This window comes from Podarcis bocagei (assembly GCF_964188305.1).
Source record: "Podarcis bocagei genome assembly, chromosome: 6".
Classification (NCBI taxonomy): domain Eukaryota; kingdom Metazoa; phylum Chordata; class Lepidosauria; order Squamata; family Lacertidae; genus Podarcis; species Podarcis bocagei.
The window spans coordinates 103,028,074-103,053,859 of NC_138130.1; the positions used below are offsets into that span (position 1 = coordinate 103,028,074).

The 25,786-nt window shown below is 46.6% G+C and overlaps 1 protein-coding gene and 1 long non-coding RNA gene across 14 annotated transcripts in view; one reads left to right on the plus strand and one right to left on the minus strand.

Annotated features, from left to right (window-relative positions):
* The window catches only part of LOC308588706 (uncharacterized protein), a 196,808-nt gene extending 176,356 nt beyond the window's left edge, over window positions 1-20,452 (plus strand). For all 13 annotated transcript variants that reach the window (XM_081197306.1, XM_081197304.1, XM_081197308.1 and 10 more), the window contains one exon: window positions 18,334-20,452. In XM_081197306.1, coding sequence (XP_081053432.1) covers window positions 18,334-20,341 — 2,008 coding nt within the window. In that variant the 3' untranslated portion in view covers window positions 20,342-20,452. The remainder of the gene's footprint in view (window positions 1-18,333) is intronic.
* An 87-nt stretch (window positions 20,453-20,539) lies between these two features.
* The window catches only part of LOC308588844, a 108,728-nt gene continuing 103,481 nt past the window's right edge, over window positions 20,540-25,786 (minus strand). Inside the window, exon 2 of the long non-coding RNA XR_014008921.1 lies at window positions 20,540-20,631. This is a non-coding gene — a long non-coding RNA (uncharacterized lncRNA). The remainder of the gene's footprint in view (window positions 20,632-25,786) is intronic.

Below are 25,786 nucleotides of genomic sequence, written 5' to 3' on the forward strand. Positions count from 1 at the left end.
AGTCCTACTGCAGGGGAGGAGGGACTCCCCAGGCCTTGGGGGTTAAATCCTGACCTCCTTCAACCAGAATGTGGCTCCCCAGGCCAGGGGTAGGCAAACTAAGGCCTGGGGGCCAGATGCGGCCCAATCGTCTTCTCAATCTGGCACGCGGACAATTCGGGAATCAGCGTGTTTTTACATGAGTAGAATGTGCCCTTTTATTTAAAATGCCTCTCTGGGTTATTTGTGGGGCATAGGAATTCGTTCAGCCCCCCCCCCAAAATATAGTCTGGCCCCCTACATGTTCTGAGGGACAGTGGACCGGCCCATGGCTGAAACAGGTTGCTGACCCCTGCCCCAGGCTAAGAAGATGGTCAATATCCAGTTCCACTCCACCCTTTTAAAATTTAAATCTCAAAACAGATCCCAACTTTCAGAGCATGTAAACCGCATGAATGGAAAGACCGCTGCTCCACGCACAGAAATAGGACTATAGTGTACTTCCTTCTCCCACCTTTAAAATAAACATCTAGGTAATGAAACCGACCCATGTCTGCCTTCCTCCACCAACCTGCACTTCACTCTTCGAGCCAAAAGACAACACTTCCCCGTTCCCAGGTGAAAACACCTGGCCTTTCATTGGTAGAGCCGCCACCACACCTGTGGTGTTTACCTCAGTGTGATGCAAGGACTGAGTGGATGGTGAGATGCTTTCAGCATCAGACACTTGGTGGGTTCTGAAATTACCGTGCAGGCCAGATTCACGACCCTGACGGGCTGGATTCAGGCCACAGGACATAGTTTGAGGACCCCTGGCCTACACTGACTGGCAGCTCCCCAGAGTTTCAGGCAGGGATTTCGTCCAGCCCTTGCAGGAGATGTCAGGGGTTGACCCTGGGACATTCTGCATGCCAAGCAGATGCTCTAGGGCTCCCCATATTTCACTAGTCTTTCAACGCTATGCTATTAGCAACTGTGGAGATTCCACCTGCCTCTTTCAAAAGGAGAACACTCACCTGGCCAATAGTAGTAGTAGTAGTAATAATAATAATAATAATAATAATAATAATAATAATAATAATAATAATAATAATAATTTATACCCGACCCATCTGCCTGGGTTTCCCAGCCACTCTGGGAAGCTTCCAAAATAATATTAAAATACAATAGTCCATCAAATATTAAAAGCTTCCCTAAACATAGTAACAACAACCATCCATTTTCAGTCCATTGAATTAGCAATTAAGCATTTATGGAAAGGGAAATAGCATATTTTTGATGCGTGCACAAGCATGCATAAGAAAGTATTACTCATTTCTGATGAGAATAGGATTTATTTATTTTGAACTTCGCTTGGTTCTGTTGTAAATAAAAATATGCCCTTTTCCCTTATGGGGTATCCAAGAGCCCATATAGAGTCCTTACATAGGTTCCCTATTGGTAGGAGAAAATAACAGAGGCCAACCAGAGAATATTGAGAAGCAAAGCAGCTAGTAAGCTTGATCTTTATTGATCTGTTGCAACAGGGTACTCCCCTCACACGCAGGAGAGGAAGAGGACCCAGAACAATGGCCTGCAAGGCCTTATAAAGACTTTTGAAATTCCCCTTCTCTAGATCAGGACCACCCCCAGAAACATTATGCATACATCACAGAAGGGGTGTAACCTAAGACCACCCCTCAGATACATCCCACCTACATCACAGAAATTTAAATGTTGTTTTCTCTTCTCCTTGTTTATCTCCTGTCTAGCAGGTTCCTTGATTGGATTTTCTGGGGAGCCTGGCCATTCTTTTGTAATGCTAAAATACTTATTTCCTGGGCCAGGTCACAGGCTCACACCTTATTCAAACACAGATTAAAGGAAGAGACAATGGGGAGGCTTTTCCATTTTTAACCTTGCAGAGAAAGGATTTGGTCAGTTTAGGAATCAAAATGGTTCCAGGTTTGCCTTCCTGTACTGATCTATGTATGTGCAGTTATGAACATTACTATATATCTAAAACCATAAAATTCCTATCACAATTTCCCCCCTTTGGGGCTAGAATTTTTCTTAAAAAATTTTTGCCCCACAAATAATAACATCGTATGTTGTAAATGGATGTCTTTGTATGAATATATCATATAAAAATAACACATGTTGCGTTTTGCTACTAAATTACTTGTGGCATTCTAACACTTTGGGAGAGACCATTTACTCAATAGTGTTCTATGCTTTACACCTAGCAGGAAGGTAAGGTCCACTAATGACTGAAAAGTGCAGTTTGCTTCCCCCCCGCCATTTTTGTGTTCTCAGGTGTCAAGGTAGCTCTTCTGTGGTCTCACACTGACATAGTGCTACAGCAACACATCCTGTCTGTTGAATCCCCTCAGGGCTTTCATTTAACCATGTCGCCTGGCATTCACCATAGCTGGCACTGGTTTGGGCATCTCGTGAGGGAGAGGTCTTCGCCTTGGCCTTTAGCTATGGGATTTTATTATAGGCTGTGGTCTTGGGCTCATGAGAAGTTGCTCACTTGCACTTAAAGGACCAAAAAGCTAATTGCAGCCTGGATACACTTGCCCAATTCAAACTGAGTCCAATTTGAATTTATCTTGCCCCATGGTTCTCAAGTCTTCAAACCAATCTGTTAAAAGAAAACCATTCTTAACAAGGGCAGTTGTCCAAATAAGTCAATTTAAGTCTATAAGGGATCATTCCTGCTAAACCAAAGCATATCCACCTTCATGTTTCTTAGAAGCTTCTCCTTGGTAAAGCAAGTTTTAGCACATTTTAAAATGGATAGGGAAAGTTGGCAGAGTGCCAGGTGGAACAATGAAATGTGGTTATAAATTGAGCTAAACATTGGACTACACAATAGTGTGAGCTATTAGAAAGTATAAAATGCATGAGAATTCTCCACTGGTGTGTAAGGAATAAGACATTAAACATAAAAACAGTTACACACAAAAATTGCCCCCCTTTGTGGAAATCGCACTGTCAGACACATTTCAACATTCTTACATAATAACACATAATACAAAACAAAATAATTAAATATCTGTTGCATATCTTGACACAATTGTGATCTTTTACGTATGTATCTTTTGAATCCTGGAGCAGAGGCTTGAGGTTCAAGTGAAAAAATGTCCTTGCAATTCAACTCCTCCCCCCTTTGTCAGTTCAACCCCTCCCCCCTTTGTCAGCCCCACTCCCCCCTCAGTCTATAGCCTTTGAAAGAGATAACTGTGGGCACTTTGAAAACTCTGGTGTTGCAGGTCTTGTGAGTTGAGGGGTTGTTGCTGCTTTTCATCATTGCACATCTGTAGAAGTGATATCCTGTAAGGGGGCAGGGTTTTGGGGAGACTTAAACACAGTTAGACAAGGAAGGGGGAAAAGGCAAAAGGGATGTCCTTGAGTTTTCCGTGGGAAGCTGCAGATAATAAAAAATCTTAGCACATTAAGCATTTTATTTATTTCAATATTATTATCACATTTCCACATAATTACTGTTATTATCTGCTAAGTTTGTTTGCTTTCCTTCACTTAATTTTTGTTGTTGTTGTTCTTTTCATATTAAAAATAAAAAATTACTCCACATGTAGAGAAAGAGAACTGTAAAAAATACAAGAAAGGTTAAAAAATAAAAGGAAAGCAAAAAATTAGATTACCAGTTAGATGAAAACAAACTTGACACAAAAACATCAGATTCGGAAAAGAACTATTATTAAATATATTATCAAAACCACGCAGATTACTACTAGACTGAAAAAAATACAAAGGTTAAAAAATACAAAAGAAAGCAAAAAATTAGATTACCAGTTAGATGAAAACAGACTTGACACAAAGACATCAGATTTAGAAAAGAATTATTATTAAATAATACAAAGATATTATCAAAAACCGCACAGATTACTCCTGGACTGAAAAAATGGGAAAACAATGGGGGGAAACTTAAAATTCACCATGTGCTATCTGATAAAAGAACTTCATGACACTGACTTTCAACATGTGATGAACATGTCCCCAAAGTAAAACACAAACACACAAAATGAGCTATGAGGAACCAAAAATAAATAAATGCTAAGACACACAATTAATAAGTAACCTGAAGTAATCTGTTTTGGCATTCTAACATCCCAAATGAAAATAAAAGTGTTTCTTGATGTGACATCATCAGCTGTAATGTTAATACTGGGAAATGAGTTAATACCAAGAAAAAAATGAATGGCAATTTTAAAGTTGTGCAAGTAACTTGCACTAGCCAAAATGACAGAATTAGTAAGAAATGCTCAAACAATGTTTGGTTGTGCTTCGATTAACTTCATAGACATCATGGAGAAACTGATTAAATAAATGAAAACAGATTATTTGTAACTTAAAGTGTCAAAGCCACAAAGAGATGGATGGAAATCAACTAATATAGCAGGGATTCAGACTTGTTTCGCTGAACAGAAAGAAAGTGACTGTTTGGCTTTAAGGGAAGAAAGACAAAAGAAAAACAAATGCAATTACTTTTTATAGAGTATTTAAATCACTGTTTGCATCCCCTCATTATCATTTGTGCTGTGGGAGAAAGAAAGGACACTCTGTTGAAAGGGAAAATTATTTCATGTGAGAGGTCTGTCAGGAAATGCTGTTCCTAAAATGCATAGGCATATACACACCTGTTGAAAGGGAAAATTATTTCATGTGAGAGGTCTGTCAGGAAATGCTGTTCCTAAAATGCATAGGCATATATACACACACACACACACACACACACACACACACACACACACAAACTGTTATAAAATCTACTCAAGAGAGGAACTCACAGTGGGAGTGCTTTGATATTTACCTGTGAAAAGAATTTGGCATGTCCAGTACTTAACTCTTTTGTATTAAGTAGCCCCTGGAGCAAAACACATTAAGGGTAATTTCCCTCAATGGCTCCCAAGTTTTACATAAGGAAATTTGGAAAGGTTTCTCCCTGCAGCACACTGCTCTCCAAACCTTCTCTCTCCCCCCTCCAATCTCTCTCTCTCTCTCTCCTTTTTTTTTTTTAAAGCTGATCTAGCCTCTGTGCATGTGCAGAGTTCATGCCTCAGCAAACCTTTTATACCATTGAAAATGTTGCATCTTTTGGCTCAATTAGAATAAGGAAGGGAAAGGTAAGGAGTAGATTTTAAAAATAGGGTTAGATTTTAAAACAACAAAAAAGAGAAACTCAGCAATTTAAGTATTCACCAAAGCTAGCAATTTCAGCCCAAGCTTCCTTTATGTACAGGAAAGGGCTATCATTATTGGTCATTTTATCTGGTCATTCGCGGAACAATCAACCGCTCTCTTATTTATGAGTAAAAATGGCCAGGTAAGAAGTAGATTTTAAAAATAGGGTTAGATTTTAAAACAAAAAAGAGAAACTCAGCAATTCAAGTATTCACCATTCAGCCCAAGCAAACTGAGACTGCTTCCTTTATGTACAGGAAAGGGCTAATATCCCTCTGGCCATTCGCGGAACAATCAACCGCTCTCTTATTTATGAGTAAAAATGGCCAGAGCGTTAGAATTCATAGGATTTTTTTAACATTCTCAGTCATTTCAGCCTTACCATTTGCAGACAAAAAATTATTATTATTATTATTAATATTATTATTTCCTGCCCTTTATTTACAGGAATGGTCAAGGCTAATTCTACTTGATTATTCATTTGTATGTGCTTAAACTTTGAGTAGACTTTTAAGTCTGATTTTTAAATAGTAGACAAAATGATAAACACTGTAATCACTCAAATGCTTGATATTACCAGTTGGGCTTCACCTCTCACCTTTTAAAACTAAAGAGCAAAGCTAGGCTGAATTTCAACTCCATTACCACACCAGAATTTAAGAATTACCCTCCAATGCTTGCAGACACATGGTCTTCCACACAGCCACAAATTGGGAGAGTTGAAAGGGACCCTGGGGTCATCTAGTCCAACCCTCCAAAATATAGGGTTCACAGCAAGATTTCGCAGCAAGATTTGTACTACCAGAAACACACACATTCACCTCTCACCTTTAAAAACAAAGAGCAATCTGGGCTGGATTTCAACTCATCAGCCACAAATTGGGAAAGTTGAAAGGGACCTGGGGTCATCTAGTCCAACCCTAAAATACAGGGTTCATAGCAAGATTTGTACTACCAGAAACACACACATACTTATGTACACAGACACAACTGGGGAAGAGATCACAAGCCATGCGCCTATCACAAACCATGCGCCTATCATGTACTAAGGAAAAGGAAAATAAAAGTACCCAATTCTATACAGATCTTGAAGCTAGTTTGAGTGAGTGTTTACTTCCTTAGACTAAAGAGTGAAAGTTCCTAGATAAATTATCTTTAAAGACTGAAGTGAACATTTTTCCTAAGATAGGGAGAGGATCTCTTATAAAGCATAGTTAAAACAGCCATAGATTTGATTTAAAAGGAATACAAAAGTGACAATTTTTCCTGGACTTGCAGAGGAATAGTAAGCCTAATCTATGCCCCCCCCCTTGCAGTTTCCTTTAAAGGAAGCTTACTCGGAAGTAAATTTACCTGGCACAGAATAAGAAGGAGAAGGGAAAAAAACCCTGAAAGAGACAGAATGAAACAAGGGGGGGCATGTTCTAAGAAAAGAGGCCAGGACGTCTTATAGAGACTGATATCAGGAGCCTTACAATAACTCTTCTGTCCAACCAGATCAAAGTTAAAACTGGACTCAGATATTTTTCTTAGAAGGAACACCATACTTTCATAGGCATATGCTTAATGAAATACATACACTGCATTTTAGCTTGAGAGAGCAGTTGGCTCAACTAGGCTTTTGCAGCAGAAACATTAGGTTAACTTAGACTGGAACACAGGTGTATTTGCAAACTCAAAAGTTACAACAAAACATTTACCATTAGACTTAAATCGCCCTCCTCACTTAAACTAGAGGAAGGAGGTGGGGTAATTCCCCTTTCAGAACACAAGTAGCACATATACAGGATTTTACCACTTGGGAGAAAAAAACTCTCTTTTAGAGCCTCTCTCAAATAACAAACATTTGCACACTTCATTCTCCATTTTGTCTTGTTTTTTTAAGACTGATAAGGTTCAACATGGCTTCCTTAGATTTAGAATTTGGAGCAAGCTTGCATTTTTATTTTAGATGGCACATTTAAGATAAGCAGCTGCTGGATGTTGCCTAAGTACAATTTAAACACTGGAAAAACGTTTCTTAAACACAAATTGAAGGGGACTGTCAGAGTCCAGGCGGGAAGTAAGCACCAACTGGGCTTCTTTCACGCCAGGGGTCTGGGGACTATTTTTCTTTTGACTGAGGTGCACCCATTTTCAATTAAAAGGGTTTTGGACCTGGGCAAAACTCCGAAGGGTCCGGAAAAGGGGAAACCTGGACAAAAAAAACTTGGGGATACCTGGACAAATCTCCGATGGGAAAACTTGGGGATCCAAGGGAAAAAACCTGGGGATACCTGGACAAATCTCCGAGGGGAAAACCTGGGGATCCGAGGGAAAAAACCTGGGGATACCTGGACAAATCTCCGAGGGGAAAACCTGGGGATCCGAGGGGAAAACTTGGGGAAACCTGGACAAATCTCCGAGGGGAAAACTTGGGGATCCAAGGGAAAACTTGGGGATACCTGGACAAATCTCCGAGGGGAAAACTTGGGGATCCAAGGGAAAAAACCTGGGGATACCTGGACAAATCTCCGAGGGGAAAAACCTGGGGATACCTCACTTAATCTCTATTCTACAACTCATAGCAACCTCCCTGCCTTTTACAATCTAACTCAGAGTCCCTACTGAACGCTTGCACACTTGCAATGCCAGATTGAGACTCAGAAATGACAAAGAAGGAAAGGAATCAGGTGCCCTTGCTTTCTCCGCTCACAGGTCATCTCTAACAAAGATCGCCATGGCAGAGGTGCGGCTACACCTGGGAGTTATAGTTTTGGGAATTATAGTTTTCAGTGCAGAAGAAATTGCACAACCTTTCTGGGCAAAACTCCGAAGGAATAGGTTGGCATACAGAGTTAAGTGGAAGAAATCACACACAACCTTTGCCTGGGCATACTCCGAAGGGCTAAGGCTGGTGTTGAGATCGAGGGGACAGAAAGGAGTAGAAGGCAATTTTTTCAAGAGTTAAAGTGAGGAAAGAAGTAAGGATTTGAGAAGTATAGGTTTGCTGTGGTTTGCAGAATCCCACCCCACTACCCATTTTTCCTACTCATACTCACTTCGCAAGCGCTGTCCTGGTGATCCCGGGATCTCTTGACTGGTTGTTTAAGGCCGGCCTGATCAAGATTTGCTTCCTCTGGTTAGCCCCGCTGAAACTCCAAGTTATTGCCAGACCCTGGGACCGATGGAAGACTGGTTATTCCTCCTGGCAAACTGCCTGGTGCGCGCTGGATAACCAGTCCTTCCTCGTTTCCAGAATCCGGGTAACCAAAAGTCCCTTCGTGCGTGGTCGCCATCTGTTGTAAATAAAAATATGCCCTTTTCCCTTATGGGGTATCCAAGAGCCCATATAGAGTCCTTACATAGGTTCCCTATTGGTAGGAGAAAATAACAGAGGCCAACCAGAGAATATTGAGAAGCAAAGCAGCTAGTAAGCTTGATCTTTATTGATCTGTTGCAACAGGGTACTCCCCTCACACGCAGGAGAGGAAGAGGACCCAGAACAATGGCCTGCAAGGCCTTATAAAGACTTTTGAAATTCCCCTTCTCTAGATCAGGACCACCCCCAGAAACATTATGCATACATCACAGAAGGGGTGTAACCTAAGACCACCCCTCAGATACATCCCACCTACATCACAGAAATTTAAATGTTGTTTTCTCTTCTCCTTGTTTATCTCCTGTCTAGCAGGTTCCTTGATTGGATTTTCTGGGGAGCCTGGCCATTCTTTTGTAATGCTAAAATACTTATTTCCTGGGCCAGGTCACAGGCTCACACCTTATTCAAACACAGATTAAAGGAAGAGACAATGGGGAGGCTTTTCCATTTTTAACCTTGCAGAGAAAGGATTTGGTCAGTTTAGGAATCAAAATGGTTCCAGGTTTGCCTTCCTGTACTGATCTATGTATGTGCAGTTATGAACATTACTATATATCTAAAACCATAAAATTCCTATCACAGTTCCTCCTTGGCAGCCAGTGCGATTGTTTCAGCAGGCTAGAACTCAGGACCCGCTGCCTTGAGGGACATCTAAGAGCAGTTGGGCAGGGAAAGGTCTCCCTTGGGAGGTGGTGGACTCTCCTTCCTTGGAGGTTTCTAAGCAGAGATCGGACGCCCATCTGCCATGGATGCTTTAGCTGAGATTCCTGCATTGCTGGGGGTTGTAATAATAATAATAATAATAATAATAATAATAATAATAATAATAATTTCTTATTTATACCCCACCCATCTGGCTGGGTTTCCCCAGCCACTCTGGGTGGCTTCCAATAAAACACTAAAATACAATAACCTATTAAACATTAAAAGCTTCCCTAAACAGGGCTGCCTGTTTAGGGAACTAGACCCCTCTTGCTTCGGGTTGGACTAGATGACCCTGGGATCCCCTCCTATCTCTCCACTCCTGAATTCTAGGAGGAGCTTCCTTGCCTCCTGCAAAGCCCTTTTCCCTGCAAGCTCTTCCTCTGGTTTCTGGCCAAGGGAGGGAGATGCTCAGAGTCCAGCCAAGAGCCTCACCCCCAAAAGGATATCTGGGCATTGGCGTAGCCAGGGGGGCAGCTGCCCCCCTAAATGCATAAAAAATAATAAGAATCTGAGGTTCTGCCAAGCGAGAGAGGGCTGAGCTGGAGGGACTCGGCTTGGCAAGGGTTAAAGGGAAGTGAGCTGCCTTCCTAGAGAGGACAGGAAGCAAGAGGGGGGCCAGGTCCTCCAGAGCCAAGGCCCCTCCCTCCCCAGTCATTTCCTTGCTTTGGGGTCTCTCCTGCAAGGGCTGCATCGCAGCCCCCTCCTGGGATCTGGTGAGTCCATAGCTGTCAACTTTCAGATGTGAAAATAAGGGATCAGCAGCCTGATCCCGGGGACAGTCTACGGGATATCTAAGAATCCAGGATAGCAGCGGGAAACGGCGCTGGAATAAGGGAATTTCCCGCAAAAAAAGGGAAGGTTGCCAGCTATGGGTTGAGTCTCCTCTCCCTCCCCCCTGGGGGTCCCAGGGCTGCAGCAGGGGAGGGTGCCTGGGGGGCCGGATCTGCTCATGTGGGGGGGACCCCAAGTCAGGGAGGAGAGGGTCCTGCCAGGGAGGGGCCAGGTCTGCAACGCTCTCCTTCCTGGAGATCAGAGGATCCCTGACGAAATCTCCCTTTTTAAAACAAAGAAGTCCCTGGGATTTTAACTCTGTGTGACATCGCTCAGCCTCATTGCACAACGGAGGAAACATGTGGAAATGGTTTTCCAAAGCTGGAGGAGGAGGTGGACTAGCCTCCCCCCCCAAAAAAAAACAACCGGGAGAAAGGAAGGAAAAGTAGGAAAGAGAGGCCAGGAATAAAGAGAGGGATCCCAGGCCATAGTCTGGCTGCTGCATTGGAAACCAGTTTGTGTTAAGCTATCTAATAGAATAATAATAAATAAAAAAATCAAGGGAGATGTCTTTGGCCCCACCCACTTGGCCCTCAGGGGGTTGGCCAGATACATTCCTGGCCCTCAGAAGAGAGGAAAAGAGATCTCACCCCAGGAATCCGTCTGGAGAGTGGCAGAGAGTGCAGAAAAGGTGACAGAAGCAGGGGAGTGGGTGTGGGGTGAGGGTGGGGGGAGCAACTCCTGAGGACCCCCACTAGAGCCAAGCATCTGTTTTTCACAAGATACAAATGACTCCCTTATCATTCGGTTCTGCCTTCATGCATTGACTGGAAACCAGCAGAAACCAGGTTGATTAATCTCCCAGAAATCCCTTCAGTTGCCTCCACATTCTGCATTGCTTGAAGGCTAGAGACTTATTTCTTCTCCTCTTCCTCCTCTTTCTTTTCAAAAAGATAGCTCACGGTCTGGGATCTGGTGCAGTCCTGCCCTGGTTCCCAGCAAGACTCATCCATGCTTGCTCAGGGAACCATCCTACCTCGCCCCCCCCCCCCGGCCTACAAATTCTGTAACAGAACAATGTATTTGCTTTGTAGGATTTGCTAGAGCTTCTCATTTAGACGGACAGAACTTGTCAGAAGACCAAAGGGTTCCTTCCGATCTCTCAAAGGCTTCCTGAGAGCACAAATGGATGAGCGAGACTCAGCTGGCCCTGAAGCAGGAAGAGGCCATGGCAGCCAAACTGGGAGCAGTGGGGGATTCTGGGAAAACTCTGTGCAGAAGATCCTGGGTGAGGAGGAAACCATCCGTTCAGAGGTGCAGAGCCAGCAGTTGAGGCAGTTCTGCTGCAAGGAGGCCAAAGGACCCCGAGAGGTTTGCAGCCGACTCTACCACCTTGACCATCAGTGGCTGAAGCCAGAAAGGCACACGAAAGCTGAGATGCTGGACCTGGTGATCTTGGAGCAGTTCCTGGCTGTCCTTCCCCTGGAGATGGAGAGCTGGGTGAGGGAATGCGGAGCAGAGACCAGTTCCCAGGCGGTGGCCCTGGCCGAAGGTTTCCTCCTGAGTCAGGCAGAGGAGAGAAAGCAGGTGAGAGAGACTTTCCTCTGGATACTCCCAAGGGGCTCCAAACAGGACAGAGAACATCCCATAATGCTCTGCTGATGGCCCATCCGTTTTCTGGGAAAGTATCCATGGAATGAGATCTCACACCCTTCATGTCTTTGTCATTCTCTTTCTAGCATTTCTCACCTTTCTCTGTTTTGAATCCTTGTTTCTTTTTCAGGGAAAGGATCTCTTTGCAGAAATGGACCTGGATTCCTGTGAGGCAGAGAGGCCTCCATTGGACACCAGAGAGAAGCCACTGGGTAAGGAGGAAGGTGGTTTTTCTCCATTTGGTCCCAACTTTTCTGAGGGTTCTTTTCATCTTGTTTTGGGGGGAGACAGTTGGGAACAAGGGTCCAGAGGAGGGGAGATGTATTTCTGCACAACAAACATATTAAATGGGCACAAACATTCAAATGCTCTCAGCAGGTAAGGATTTCTCAAAGGCCCATCTACAGTTAGAGATGCCCTATTTCACCTGTGAGAGAAGCAGGCACTCCTGGCGTCCTGCTTACCTTTTTTCTCTTGCAGGTGACAGAAGGATGCCAGCAAGACCTCCTGATCCGTCTTTTCATGGGGGCAGAAGGGAAGCAGCGGCTGTGGAACGAGAGCAGGTCAGGGGAAGCTGCCTTGTGGGGACAGAGGCTGAGGGATGGAGCAATGTCATGGACTTGTTGGGCACAGAGGAGTGGTGGGAGGAAGCAGCCGGGGAACCAGGAAGGGAAGACGGCTCAGAGCCGAAGGAGTGGAGGTGGAGGAAGGATGAGCGGTCAGAGGGGCAAGAGGGAGAAGGCTGGGAAGAGGAGGTGTCAGAAGCTGAAGGGGTAACAGGGCTTAGTGAGCTGGGAGACTCTGTGGAAGAATGCAGTGCAGAATCAGAGGCAGAAGAGGAAGGAGGCGAGTGGGAGAGGAAGGTTGAGAGGCTGAGGTGAGTCAGGATAAGTAAGAGCCACCGGTGGCTCCCTCTCCTTTTTCCAGAAGCCACCCTCCCTGCTTGTCTTTCAGACCCAGGAGACCCCCTGCAATGCAGGAATCTCTGCTAGATCATGCTAGAGACAGATGGCCATCCAAAACAGGCTTATTTTATTTCTAGTTTGATCACTGAATGCTCAGATTGGTTTCTAAGCAGTGAACAAATCAGACCAAATAGTGGCCTGGATTCACCTAACCAGCCCCATCAACTGCAAAATGGGGCTTGCCCCACATTCCTCCCCCTCTCCATGCCCCCATGAACGCCTGGAATTTGGCTCTAGGGCATTGGGAGGGAACTCCCCAGAACAGCTCACGAGGAGAGGAGAAAGTGGATCCTTCCATTGGGGAAACTGGAATGCTTGCATAGGCAGAATGACTTGAAAAACACAAGGTGGAGTACCACCTATTTGCACAAAGACAAATACCCATAATTAAAACTTATAATAAAATAAGGATCCATAAATAAAATGTGCAGCAAAGCAATCCTATTGAAACAACTCCGCTGTGTGAGTGCCTGAGGGCCCTGCTCCTGTCACTCATCACCTGGCCCAGGGCGGGGCCTGAAGCCTCATGACGGTTGTTGCTGCTGCTGCTGGCCAGGAGGACTCGGAGCGGCGCAATGTTCTTTTTAAAATGTTTTAAAATGTTTTTTTAAAATTTTTAAATCTTTTTAAAAATTTTCTTTCCCCCCCTTTTGATTACTATTTTTGTGGGGGGTGGTATGGATTTTAAGACCAGACCATGTCATTACAGAGGAGGCAGGTTTAGTCGTTGTTTGAGAACTATCCCTGCCTCCGGGTCGGGTCCTGACTGGATGGATACTAGAATCAGCAAGCGATACCCACATGACCTGAAGGTGCTGCTGTGCAATGCCAGGTCAATGATTCATAAAGCCACTGCCATTTTTTTAAAAAAATTTCTTTTCCCCCTTTTGATTACTTTTTTTGTAGGGGGTGGGATGGATGTTTGGTTGGGTTTGGGAATTTGTTTGATTTTAATGTGTTTGTAATTTTTACAGTTATTTGTTTGTATTGTTTTATTTTGGGTTCTTTCTTTTCTTTAAGGGTTTTATTTTGTTCTTAAGGGGGGGGTCAGGGCTGCCGGGGAGTGGGTCCCAGCCCACAAAATAGCTGGGGCATGTTCCATGGGGGGGATGCACTGGGACAACCGATCTCAGTGATCAGGGTTAGGAGGAGGAGTTACGCTAAGACCAGACCATGTCATTACAGAGGAGGCAGGTTAGTCGTTGTTGGAGGACTATCCCTGCCTCCAGGTCTGGTCCTGACTGGACGGATACGAGAATCAGCAAGCGATACCCACATGACCTGAAGGTGCTGCTGTGCAATGCCAGGTCAATGATTCATAAAGCCACTGCCGTCCATGACTTGATCATGGATGGAGGACTTGATCTGGCATGTGTAACAGAGACTTGGTTGGATGAAACAGATGGGCCTGCCCTTGCCGCTGCTTGCCCACCAGGTTTCTCTTATGCACAGCAACCCAGGCCTTGTGGGCAGGGAGGGGGGGTTGCAGTGACATGGTCAGATCACTTCCTGGTGCAAAAGGACTTCTCCGTGAACCTTCCCCTCTGCAGGGAGGTGGGACTGATTTGGATGGTCCGCCCCCGCCACATAATGGATCCAAATGGTTTCCAGAGGGTGGTAGGGGATGCTTTATCCCATGTTGATGGCCTTTCAGCTGATTCCCTGGTGGCCCGCTGGAATGTGGAGTTAACCAGGGCTATTGACTGTTTGGCTCTGAAGCGCCCTCTTCGATTGTATGGAGCCCGGACAGCCCTGTGGTTTTCCACGGATCTGAGGGCAATGAAACAATCGCTGAGACGGCTAGAGCTCTGGTGATAGATAACTCATTCTGAAGCTGACCGGACACGGGTTAGAGCTCAATGTCGAGCCTACCAAGTGGCGGTAGCAACAGCAAAGAAGACTTTCTTCGCCGCCTCTATTGCATCTGCAGAAAACAGCAGCAGGAGACTTTTTCAGGTGGTTCGCAATTTAGTGGAACCACCTGCTATATCGGGGCCCAGTATGGGCCACATGATCTCCTGCAATGATTTTGCAAAGTTTTTTGCAGATAAAGTCGCTCAGATTCAGGAAGAGGTAGACTCCACCGTGGGAGCAGGGCCGGGGCAGGAGAGTGCTAGTGTCCTGTCTAGTCAAGTTGCATGGGATCAGTTCCAATCTGTTACCTCCGAGGATGTGGACAGGCTGCTTGGACGAGTGAAACCAACCACCTGTCTCCTTGATTCTTGCCCATCCTGGCTTATAAAAGCTAGCCGGGAAGGGCTGGGAGATGGGCTTCGTGGGGTCGTGAATGCTTCTCTCTGTGAGGGAGCCTTCCCAGACCCACTGAAAGAGGCGGTTATCAAACCGCTTATTAAAGAACCATCTTTAGATGCTGCCAATATGGCTAACTATCGCCCAGTCTCAAATCTTCCATCCTTGGGCAAGGTGATTGAGTGAGTGGTTGCTGAACAACTCCAGGCACGCCTGGAAGAAGTGCACCATTTGGATCCCTTCCAGTCGGAGTTCAGGCCTCATCATGGGACTGAAACTGCCTTGGTTGCACTGGTTCGATGTTCTCCGGCGGGCTAGGGACAAAGGCGAGAGCTGTTTCCTAGTTCTGTTGGATCTCTCAGCGGCGTTTGATACCATCGACCATATCATTCTGGACCATCTTGAGGGGTTGGGAGCTGGGGGCACTGTCATACAGTGGTTCCACTACTTCCTCCTGGGCCGTGTTCAGAAAGTGGTGGTGGGGGATGAGTGTTCAGACCCCTGGGCTCTCACTTGTGGGGTGCCTCAGGGTTCCGTCCTCTCCCCCATGCTTTTCAACATCTACATGCAGCCGCTGGGAGAGATCATCAGGGTGTTTGGGCTGGGTGTTCATCAGTATGCAGATGATACCCAGCTCTACCTCTCTTTCAAATCGGAACCAGTGAAGGCGGTGAAATTTCTGTGTGAGTGTCTAGAGGCGGTTGGAGGATGGATGGCGGCTAACAGATTGAGGTTGAATCCTGACAAGACAGAAGTACTTTTTTGGGGGGACAGGAGGCGTGGTGTGGAGGATTCCCTGGTCCTGAATGGGGTAACTGTGCCCCTGAAGGACCAGGTGCGCAGCCTGGGAGTCATTCTGGACTCGCAGCTGTCCATGAGGGCACAGGTCAATTGTGTGTCCAGGGCAGCTGTTTATCAGCTCCATCTGGTATGCAGGCTGAGACCCTCCCTGCCCACGGACTGTCTCTCCAGAGTGGTGCATGCTCTGGTTATCTCTCACTTGGACTACTGCAATGCGCTCTATGTGGGGCTACCTTTGAAGGTGACCCGGAAACTACAACTAATCCAAAATGCGGCAGCTAGACTGGTGACTGGGAGCGGCCGCCGAGACCATATAACACCGGTCTTGAAAGACCTACACTGGCTCCCAGAACGTTTCTGAGCACAATTCAAAGTGTTTCTGCTGACCTTGAAAGCCCTAAACGGCCTCGATTATCTGATAATAATTATCAGATAATGGAGGCATATAATTTGGACAAGAAAATTGGCTTCCAGGGGAAAAAATCAAAATTAGAAACAGAACTGTTAGAACCCAAAACTAAGATTTTGTCAAAGATGTATAACTTGCTGCTGAAATGGAATACTCAGGATGAAACGGTGAAATCTGCTGTGATTAAATGGGCACTAGATGTTGGACATAACATTATGTTTGCTGACTGGGAACAGTTATGGACCACAGGTATCAAGTTTACGGCATGCAATGCCTTAAGAGAAAATATTTTGAAGATGATATATAGGTGGTACATGACCCCAGTCAAGCTTGCAAAAATCTATCATTTGCCCGATAATAAATGTTGGAAATGTAAAGAAACTGAAGGTACATTCTTTCACCTTTGGTGGACATGCCCAAGGATTAAGGCTTTCTGGGAAATGATCTATAATGAAATGAAAAAGGTATTTAAATATACCTTCCTGAAGAAACCAGAGGCCTTCCTTCTGGGCATTGTCAGCCAATTGGTGCCAAAGAAGGATAGAACTTTTTTTATGTACGCCACAACAGCAGCAAGAATACTCATTGCAAAGTATTGGAAGACACAAGATTTACCCACTTCGGAAGAATGGCAGACGAAGGTGATGGACTATATGGGATTGGCAGAAATGACTGGCAGAATCCGAGACCAGGGAGAAGAGTCGGTGGAAGAGGATTGGAAGAAATTTAAAGACTATCTACAGAAATATTGTAAAATTAATGAATGTTAGAATGATGTTGGATAGAAATTAAGTGGTTTCCAGCTGTAATGCTTTAAGAGAATATGAAAAAGGGGTTATAAATAGGTTAAAATCTAATGGTAAGGATTTGCTGAACCAACAATTTGAAGTGGAATACAAAAAAGGGAGGTATGAAGAGTTCTGGGAAACAAGCTAAAGGAAAATAAGTAATGGAAATTCTGTGTATTTTTAACTATTTTTATTTTGTATTTTTGTTATTTTTTTCATTTTTACTGTAATATTTTAAAAAATCTTAATAAATATCTTATAAAAAAGAAAGAAAGCCCTAAACGGCCTCGGTCCTGTATACTTGAAGGAGCGTCTCCACCTCCATCATTCTTCCCAGACACTGAGATCCAGTGCTGAGGGCCTTCTGGCGGTTCCCTCCCTGCGAGAAGCCAAGTTACAGGGAACCAGGTACAGGGCCTTCTCGGTAGTGACACCCGCCCTGTGGAACGCCCTCTCACCAGATGTCAAAGAGAAAAATAACTACCAAACTTTCAGAAGACATCTAAAGGCAGCCCTGTTTAGGGAAGCTTTTAATGTTTAATAGCTTATTGTATTTTAGTGTTTTGTTGGAAGCCGCCCAGAGTGGCTGGGGAAACCCAACAAGATGGGCGGGGTATAAATAATAAATTATTATTATTATTATTATTATTATTATTATTATTATTAAACAGGAAAGAAACAACAGAGCATTGTGTAGCAGATCATATTTCTGCTGTCTCAGAGGAAGACATTTCCTTTTTTTTTTTAGGGTCCAGTGTGCTTTGAAGATATCGCTGTTCGTTTCACGGATGAGGAGTGGGCGTTGCTGGATCCTGACCAGAGAGCTCTGCATAAGGACGTCATGGAGGAGAATCGTGGGATCGTGGCCTCTCTTGGTAAGGCTCCCTGTGGGATCGTCATATCTGCCTGGAGATTTAAAAAATACCTCTATGTGACCAACCTCATATATTTTCACAGAGTTCAACAGTGCCCCCTATAACACCTGGGAACATAACACCCCCACAATAAACAGTAACTTACAGTTTTTTCTTTGAACAATCTTCTTCAAAATATTCCTTTCTTTACTACGATTGGGCTGGTGTGAACTTCCCAGGCCATCTTCAGTGTCAGCTTCAACCTTCCACAATTTTGACCACTACTATATATCAAACAAAACAACAAGTCTTCAGAATCTAATAATAAATATGTTGGTAAAATGACAAACAACACAGGTAATGAACACACACCCAACTCCCTTCATTTGTTCTCCATTTGTTCCTGAGGCTCTTAATCCCTTTTTGTCTCCATTGCAGATTCTGATGAATTGGAAATTGAGAGCAAAGGTGACCACGATAAAATCCCGAGGGAGGAGAAGCCACGTAAAAATTTGGAGTGTGGAGAAAGCTGCAGTCAGAGCTCCCATTCCACTTCCCATCAACAAAATCTCATTGGAAAGAATCAGTGCATGGAATGTGGAAAGAGCTTCAGTCAGAGCTCCCATCTCACTTCCCATCGAAGAATTCATACAGGGGAGAAACCCTATCAGTGTGTGGAATGTGGAAAGAGCTTCAGGACGAAGGACATTCTAACGTCTCATCTAAGAATTCATACAGGGGAGAAACCCTATCAGTGTGTGGAATGTGGAAAGACCTTCAGTCAGAGCTCCTCTCTCATCACCCATCGAAGAATTCATACAGGGGAGAAACCCTATCAGTGTGTGGCATGCGGAAAGAGCTTCAGGGGGAGCTCCGAATTCACTTTACATCAAAGAATTCATACAGGGGAGAAACCCTATCAGTGTGTGGAATGTGGAAAGAGCTTCACAGGTAGTTCCTCTCTCACTTCCCATCAAAGAATTCATACAGGGGAGAAACCCTATAAGTGCGTGGAATGTGGAAAGAGCTTCAGTCAGAACTCCCATCTCACTTCCCATCAAAGAATTCATACAGGGGAGAAACCCTATCAGTGTGTGGAATGTGGAAAGAGCTTCACTGATAGCACCTCTCTCACTTATCATCAAAGAATTCATACAGGGGAGAAACCCTATCAGTGTGTGGAATGTGGAAAGAGCTTTAGTCAGAGCTCCTCTCTCACTTTCCATCAAAGAATTCATACAGGGGAGAAACCATATCAGTGCGTGGAATGTGGAAAGAACTTCAGGAAGAGTTCCAATCTCACTAAGCATCAGAGAATTCATACAGGGGAGAAACCCTATCAGTGTGTCAAATGTGGAAAGAGCTTCACTGAAAGCTCCTCTCTCACTTCCCATCAAAGAATTCATACAGGGGAGAAACCCTATAAGTGTGTGGAATGTGGGAAGAGCTTCACTCACAGCCACAGTCTCACTTTACATCAAACAATTCATACAGGGGAGAAACCCTATCAGTGCGTGGAATGTGGAAAGAACTTCAGGAAGAGCTCCTCCCTTACTTCCCATCAAAGAATTCATACAGGGGAGAAACCCTATCAGTGCATGGAATGTGGAAAGAGCTTCAGAAATAGCTCCTCTCTCACTTCCCATCAAAGAATTCATACAGGGGAGAAACCCTATCAGTGTGTGGAATGTGGAAAGAGCTTCACTGATAGCACCTCTCTCACTTATCATCAAAGAATTCATACAGGGGAGAAACCCTATCAGTGTGTGGAATGTGGAAAGAGCTTTAGTCAGAGCTCCTCTCTCACTTTCCATCAAAGAATTCATACAGGGGAGAAACCATATCAGTGCGTGGAATGTGGAAAGAACTTCAGGAAGAGTTCCAATCTCACTAAGCATCAGAGAATTCATACAGGGGAGAAACCCTATCAGTGTGTCAAATGTGGAAAGAGCTTCACTGAAAGCTCCTCTCTCACTTCCCATCAAAGAATTCATACAGGGGAGAAACCCTATAAGTGTGTGGAATGTGGAAAGAGCTTTAGTCACAACCACAGCCTCACTTTCCATCAAACAATTCATACAGGGGAGAAACCCTATCAGTGTGTGGAATGTGGAAAGAGCTTTAGTCAGAGCTCCTCTCTTACTTCCCATCAAAGAATTCATACAGGGGAGAAACCCTATAAGTGTGTGGAATGTGGGAAGAGCTTCACTCACAGCCACAGTCTCACTTTACATCAAACAATTCATACAGGGGAGAAACCCTATCAGTGCGTGGAATGTGGAAAGAACTTCAGGAAGAGCTCCTCCCTTACTTCCCATCAAAGAATTCATACAGGGGAGAAACCCTATCAGTGCATGGAATGTGGAAAGAGCTTCAGAAATAGCTCCTCTCTCACTTCCCATCAAAGAATTCATACAGGGGAGAAACCCTATCAGTGTGTGGAATGTGGAAAGAGCTTCACATGTAGCTCCTCTCTCACTTCCCATCACAGAATTCATACAGGGGAGAAACCCTATCAGTGTGTGGAATGTGGAAAGAGCTTCAGTCAGAGGGCCAATCTTACTTCCCATCAAAGAATCCATACAATGGTCAGAAAAACCATTATACAGCTTTAGGAACCAGGCAGACGCGCCTTTTTAACCAGGCTTTTGGGTGATTGACATCTAATGCCTTTTAATATGTGGTGTGTTTTTTTGTTTCTTGGTTTTTTTATGTTGTAACCATCCTGAGACTTGGGTGTAGGGAATAGGGGCCTAGGGGTCTTTGCCCCACCCCCAATAAAATATTTAAGGATGCCACCCCCCAGTTTTTGGTGTGTTTTTTTTCAAACACAACCTTTTATTCTTCTGCAACTTGCCATACAATTTCTCTTTCAATTTGCCCTCTTAAAAAATAAAAAAATAAACTCACAAAGGTCACGAAGAAAACAAAATACAGTGGTGCCTCGCAAGACGAAATTAATTCGTTCCGCAAGTTTCTTCTTCTTGCGAGTTTTTCGTCTTGCGATGCACGGTTTCCCATAGGAATGCATTGAAAATCAATTAATGCGTTCCTAGGGAAACCGACTTCAGACCAGGTCCGGGGACAGTCTGTCCCCCGACCTCTTCTGAAGGCTGGGGGGGGGACAAGGGCTTTTCTTCCCACCCCCAGCATTTTAAAAAACCCCGGGACAGCGGAGGGCTTCAGTTCCTCACTGATGAGAGTGCAGAGTGGGGGGCAAAGAGCCCTGGCAGCGGGAGGAAGGTCTGAGGGATCCTCTCCCTACTCTTGTTTCCTCCAATACTCACCATTGCTGGATGAAGAAAGCCTGTGGCACATCTTCAAGAAGAGAAAAACAATAAGAAGCGAGATAAGAAACTGAGACAATAGGAATCCACTGATTGCCTCGCCTTGTCCTGCATCAATTGCCACCAACTGCTCTCTCCTCCATTCGCCCCACTAATAACCCAAAATGGCCGCCTGCAAGTCTGTGGTCCTTGTCACCATAGCAACCCCACCCACCCTGGACCTGGGCCACCTGGCTCCACCTATTGGGAGATGATCTATAATGAAATGAAAAAAAAGTTACAGGTAGCCGTGTTGGTCTGCCATAGTCAAAATAAAAAAATTCCTTCTAGTAGCACCTTAAAGACCAACTAAGTTAGTTCTTGGTATGAGCTTTCGTGTGCATCCACACTTCTTCAGAATGAAAAAAAAGGTTTAAGATAGCCTTTGTTAAAAGACCAGAAGCGTTTGTATTAGGTTTTTTAGGGCAGGATTTACCAAAACATAAGAAAAATCTATTTGTTATGTAGTGTAGTTTCACCCTGGGCCAACAGGGGGATACTGTATATAGTTTTCACTCAGGTCTGTAGATAGTTTTCACTCAGGTCCGCGTCTGTTGTTTTAGGCGGGAACTCTGGGCTGTTGTGGTTACAATGTTGACAGCCAGCTGCCTATAAATACAGGCCGGCTGAGCTGTTTGCAGTCAGTTCTTTTCCAGCTTACCATAATAAAGAGCTACTTGAAGAAATCGCTGTGCCGGCTGCTATGTCAACCCACGACTTAACACTGGCGACGAAGGTGGGATGGATGGACATCAGAGCACAGCCAGATGGGGCCAGCCTCTGAACTGAGCTGAATCACTGAGCTGAATCACAGAGCGAAATCACTGAGCGAAATCACTGGGCAGAACCAATTCAGAGCTGACTGTTCTGGCTAGAGCACTGTGTTCCATCCATCGCCCTTCACGCTGGCATCGGAATCATGGCTTCACTTGTGCCTCTACCGCCGTTTGCGCCAGCCTCTGAATCATGGGACTCCTACCTCGCTCGGTTCGACTGCTACCTCCAAGCCAACGAGCTGACAGCAGTATCAAAGGATCGGAAGCGGGGCCTATTCCTCAGCCTCTGTGGGCCTGAGGTGTTTGAGACGGCCCGAGCGTTGGTTGCGCCTGAAGCAGTCCAGGCAACACCATGGGACACGATCCAAGAGAAGCTCCGCAACCACTACGCACCAAAGCCGTCCAAGATTGCTGCCCGCCATGCGTTCTACCACCGGAACCAGGCAGAGGGGGAGTCAATCAACAACTACACCACCGCCCTGCGACAGGCTGCAATGCACTGTGAGTTCCGAAACTTAGACGATGCCCTGATGGATCGAATCGTCTGCGGGGTCCGGGACATCCATCTGCAACAGCGCCTCCTAGCCAAGCCAGACCTCACGCTACAGAAAGCCATTGAGGAGGCTGTGGCCTCAGAAGCTGCTGAACGCTCCGCCCAGGAGATCCGCAAGTCCAGCAGCCCGCGTCTTGCCAGGGAGCCAGTTCCGGTGCATCATGAAGAGGCCAGCAGTGAGGAGGCATCCTCCAGTGAAGACGATGACGTGCACCAGACAAAGCAGGAGCGCAGGAAGTTCCAACAGAAGTCCAAGGGCCAACCGGAATGTGCTGGCTGCGGAGGCAACCATTCCCGTGCCAAGTGTCGATTCAGAGACGCCATCTGTAGGAAGTGTTCCAGAAGGGGCCACATCGCTAAGGTCTGCCGATCGGCTCCGTCTGACACCCCCCCTTCATCGACTCGCAAGTCCAAGTCTTCACTCCAGTCTGCCAAGGAAAGTTGTTTCGCTCTCACCAACTGCCGCTGCCCGTCTGGAACCACAATTGGCCAAACCGACTCGCCTACGCGACGCAAGCTGAACGTCACGGTGCTCATTGAAGGAGCTCCATGTGACATGGAGATCGACACCGGGTCTGCCCTGTCCATCGTGTCATGGAGCACCATCAAAAGACTGGTACCCAGAGTGTCCAAAAGGCAACTCGACTCTCACCGCGTACACCTGAGAGACTACCAGGGAAACGACATTCCCGTGGTAGGCGTTGGCCGGATCCGGATCGCCTTCAAGGATTTTTCGGGCCTGCTCCGGTTGGTGGTGGTCGAAGGTCAGCAGCCAAGTCTCCTAGGGCTAGACTGGTTTGATGCCCTCGGCCTGGAAGTCACCGGCATCAACTGCATCTCTAACGCAGAGACTGAGGGTCTGGTCAAAGACTTTGCCGAGGTTTTTGACGGCACCTTGGGCCAATATACAGGTACGCCCATCTCCTTTAGCCTTGATCCACAAGTCGCCCCCATCAAGCTAAAGCCACGCCGGGTTCCCTTTGCTCTCAAGGCTAAGGTGGACGAACAACTGGACAAACTGATCGCCCAAGGAGTTTTGGAGCCGGTTGACCACGCAAAGTGGGAAACCCCCATCGTCACGCCTGTCAAGCCAGATGGGTCGGTGAGAATCTGTGCTGACTACAAGTGCACGATCAACAAGGCACTTCAGCAGCACGCTTATCCGGTTCCTGTTGTCCAACACCTGCTGCATTCCCTGGGTCTAAGCTGGACCTTGCCCAAGCCTATCAACAACTGCCAGTCGATGATGCCACTGCTGAAGCCCAGACGATCGTCACCCACCGGGGGGCTTTCCGTTGCCGCCGGTTGCAGTTCGGGGTGAGTGTGGCTCCTGGCATCTTCCAAAGCCTTATGGAGCGTCTCCTGCAAGGGCTTCCGGGCGTGGTACCATATTTTGATGACGTCTTGGTGTCTGCAGACTCACACCAGCAGCTGTTCGAGCGCCTCCGTGCCGTGCTGACCAGGTTCCAGGAGGCCGGGCTCAAGGTAAAGAGGGAGAAGTGCCAGATCGCCGTTCCACAGGTAGAGTTCCTGGGCTATCTTATCGATGCCTCCGGTCTTCATCCAACCACATCCAAGATCCGCGCTATCCAGCAGGCCCCCACCCCAAAGAACAAAACGGAGTTGCAGGCATTCCTGGGGCTGCTGAACTTTTATAACATGTTCCTGCCCCACAAAGCCACAGTGGCTGAGCCTCTTCACCGACTCCTTAGCACTAAGACGCCTTGGGCCTGGGGTCATCAGGAGACGGCGGCCTTCAACGCGGTCAAGTCTCTCCTTTCTTCAGACAGTGTGCTGGTACAGTACAGTGAATCCAGGCCGCTGGTCCTTGCCTGCGACGCCTCACCTTTTGGCATCGGTGCTGTCCTGAGTCACCGTTTTCCAGATGGAAGAGAAGCACCGCTCGCCTACTTTTCCAGGACACTATCTCCGACGGAACGGAATTACAGCCAGCTCGACAAGGAGGCATTGGCACTTGTGGCTGGAGTGAAGAGGTTCCATGAATACCTCTATGGCAGGACTTTTGACCTCATCACTGACCACAAGCCACTCCTGGGCCTCCTCGCCGGTGATCGTCCAACTCCACCGGTCCTCTCACCACGCATGCTGCGATGGACTGTTTTCCTGGCTGCCTACCACTACCGGCTCATCCATCGCCCGGGGAAATCGATGGGCCATGCCGACACCCTCAGCCGTTGCCCTCTTCCAGCATTTGTGGAAGACCCGGCTCCAGCTTCATCGCTCCTTCTGATTGAGGATCTTCCGGCAGCGCCTGTATCGGCTGCCACTGTGGCCTCCGCATCTGCCCAGGATCGCACCATCAGCCGGGTGCTCAACTGGGTGTGGAGGGGGTGGCCACAAGGGCCTTTTGCATCGGAGTTCCAGCCCTTCGCAACCAGACAACATGAACTCTCAGCTCATCGCGGCTGCCTGCTGTGGGGAGACCGCGTCGTGATTCCCCAGGGACTCCGTCAGCGCGTCCTGGAGGCTCTGCACGTTGGCCACCCGGGAATTGTCAAAATGAAGGCGTTGGCTCGGTGTTACGTCTGGTGGCCTAATATGGACGATGCCATCACTGCCTGGGTGTCCGCCTGTCAAGCGTGCCAGGAGTCGAGGCCTGCACCACCGGCAGCTAAGGGACACACCTGGGAAACGCCAAAGACACCCTGGTCGAGGGTGCACATCGATCTGGCTGGCCCCTTTCACGGCCGGACCTTTATGGTAGTGGTGGACGCCTATTCCAAATGGCTGGAGGTCGCCCTGATGCCCTCCACCACTACCGAAGCTGTCATCCGGGTGCTGCGAGGCCTGTTTGCAACGCATGGGTGTCCTGATGTCCTTGTCTCTGACAACGGACCGCAGTTCACGTCAGGCACGTTTGAGCGGTATCTTTTGGGACTGGGCATCCGCCATGCCCTAACGGCACCTTTTCATCCATCCAGCAACGGGCAAGCGGAAAGAATGGTGCGCTCGACAAAAGAGGCACTGGCGCGCCTGGACCGGGGAGACTGGCATGAGCGGGTCGCCGAATACTTGTTCGTGCAACACATCACCCCTCATGCAGCCACAGGGAGGAGTCCTGCTGAACTGCTTATGGGCCGCCGCCTCAGGTCACCGCTCGACCGGCTACACCCAGACTTTGCCGTGGCTGAACCCCCAGGCTGTGCCAACGCACCACGGTCATTTGTCCCAGGAAACCAGGTCTTTGCCCGGAACTATGTGGGGGACATCCCTTGGGTGCCAGCCACAGTAGTGGGAGTCACTGGACCTCACTCGTACCAGGTGGCACTCGAAGACGGACGCTTGTGGCGACGGCACATAGACCAGCTTAGGCACAGGGTTGGGGACTTGGACACTACCGAGGTGCCCCCAACTGCACTTGCGGCTCCAGAAGAGACACGTACA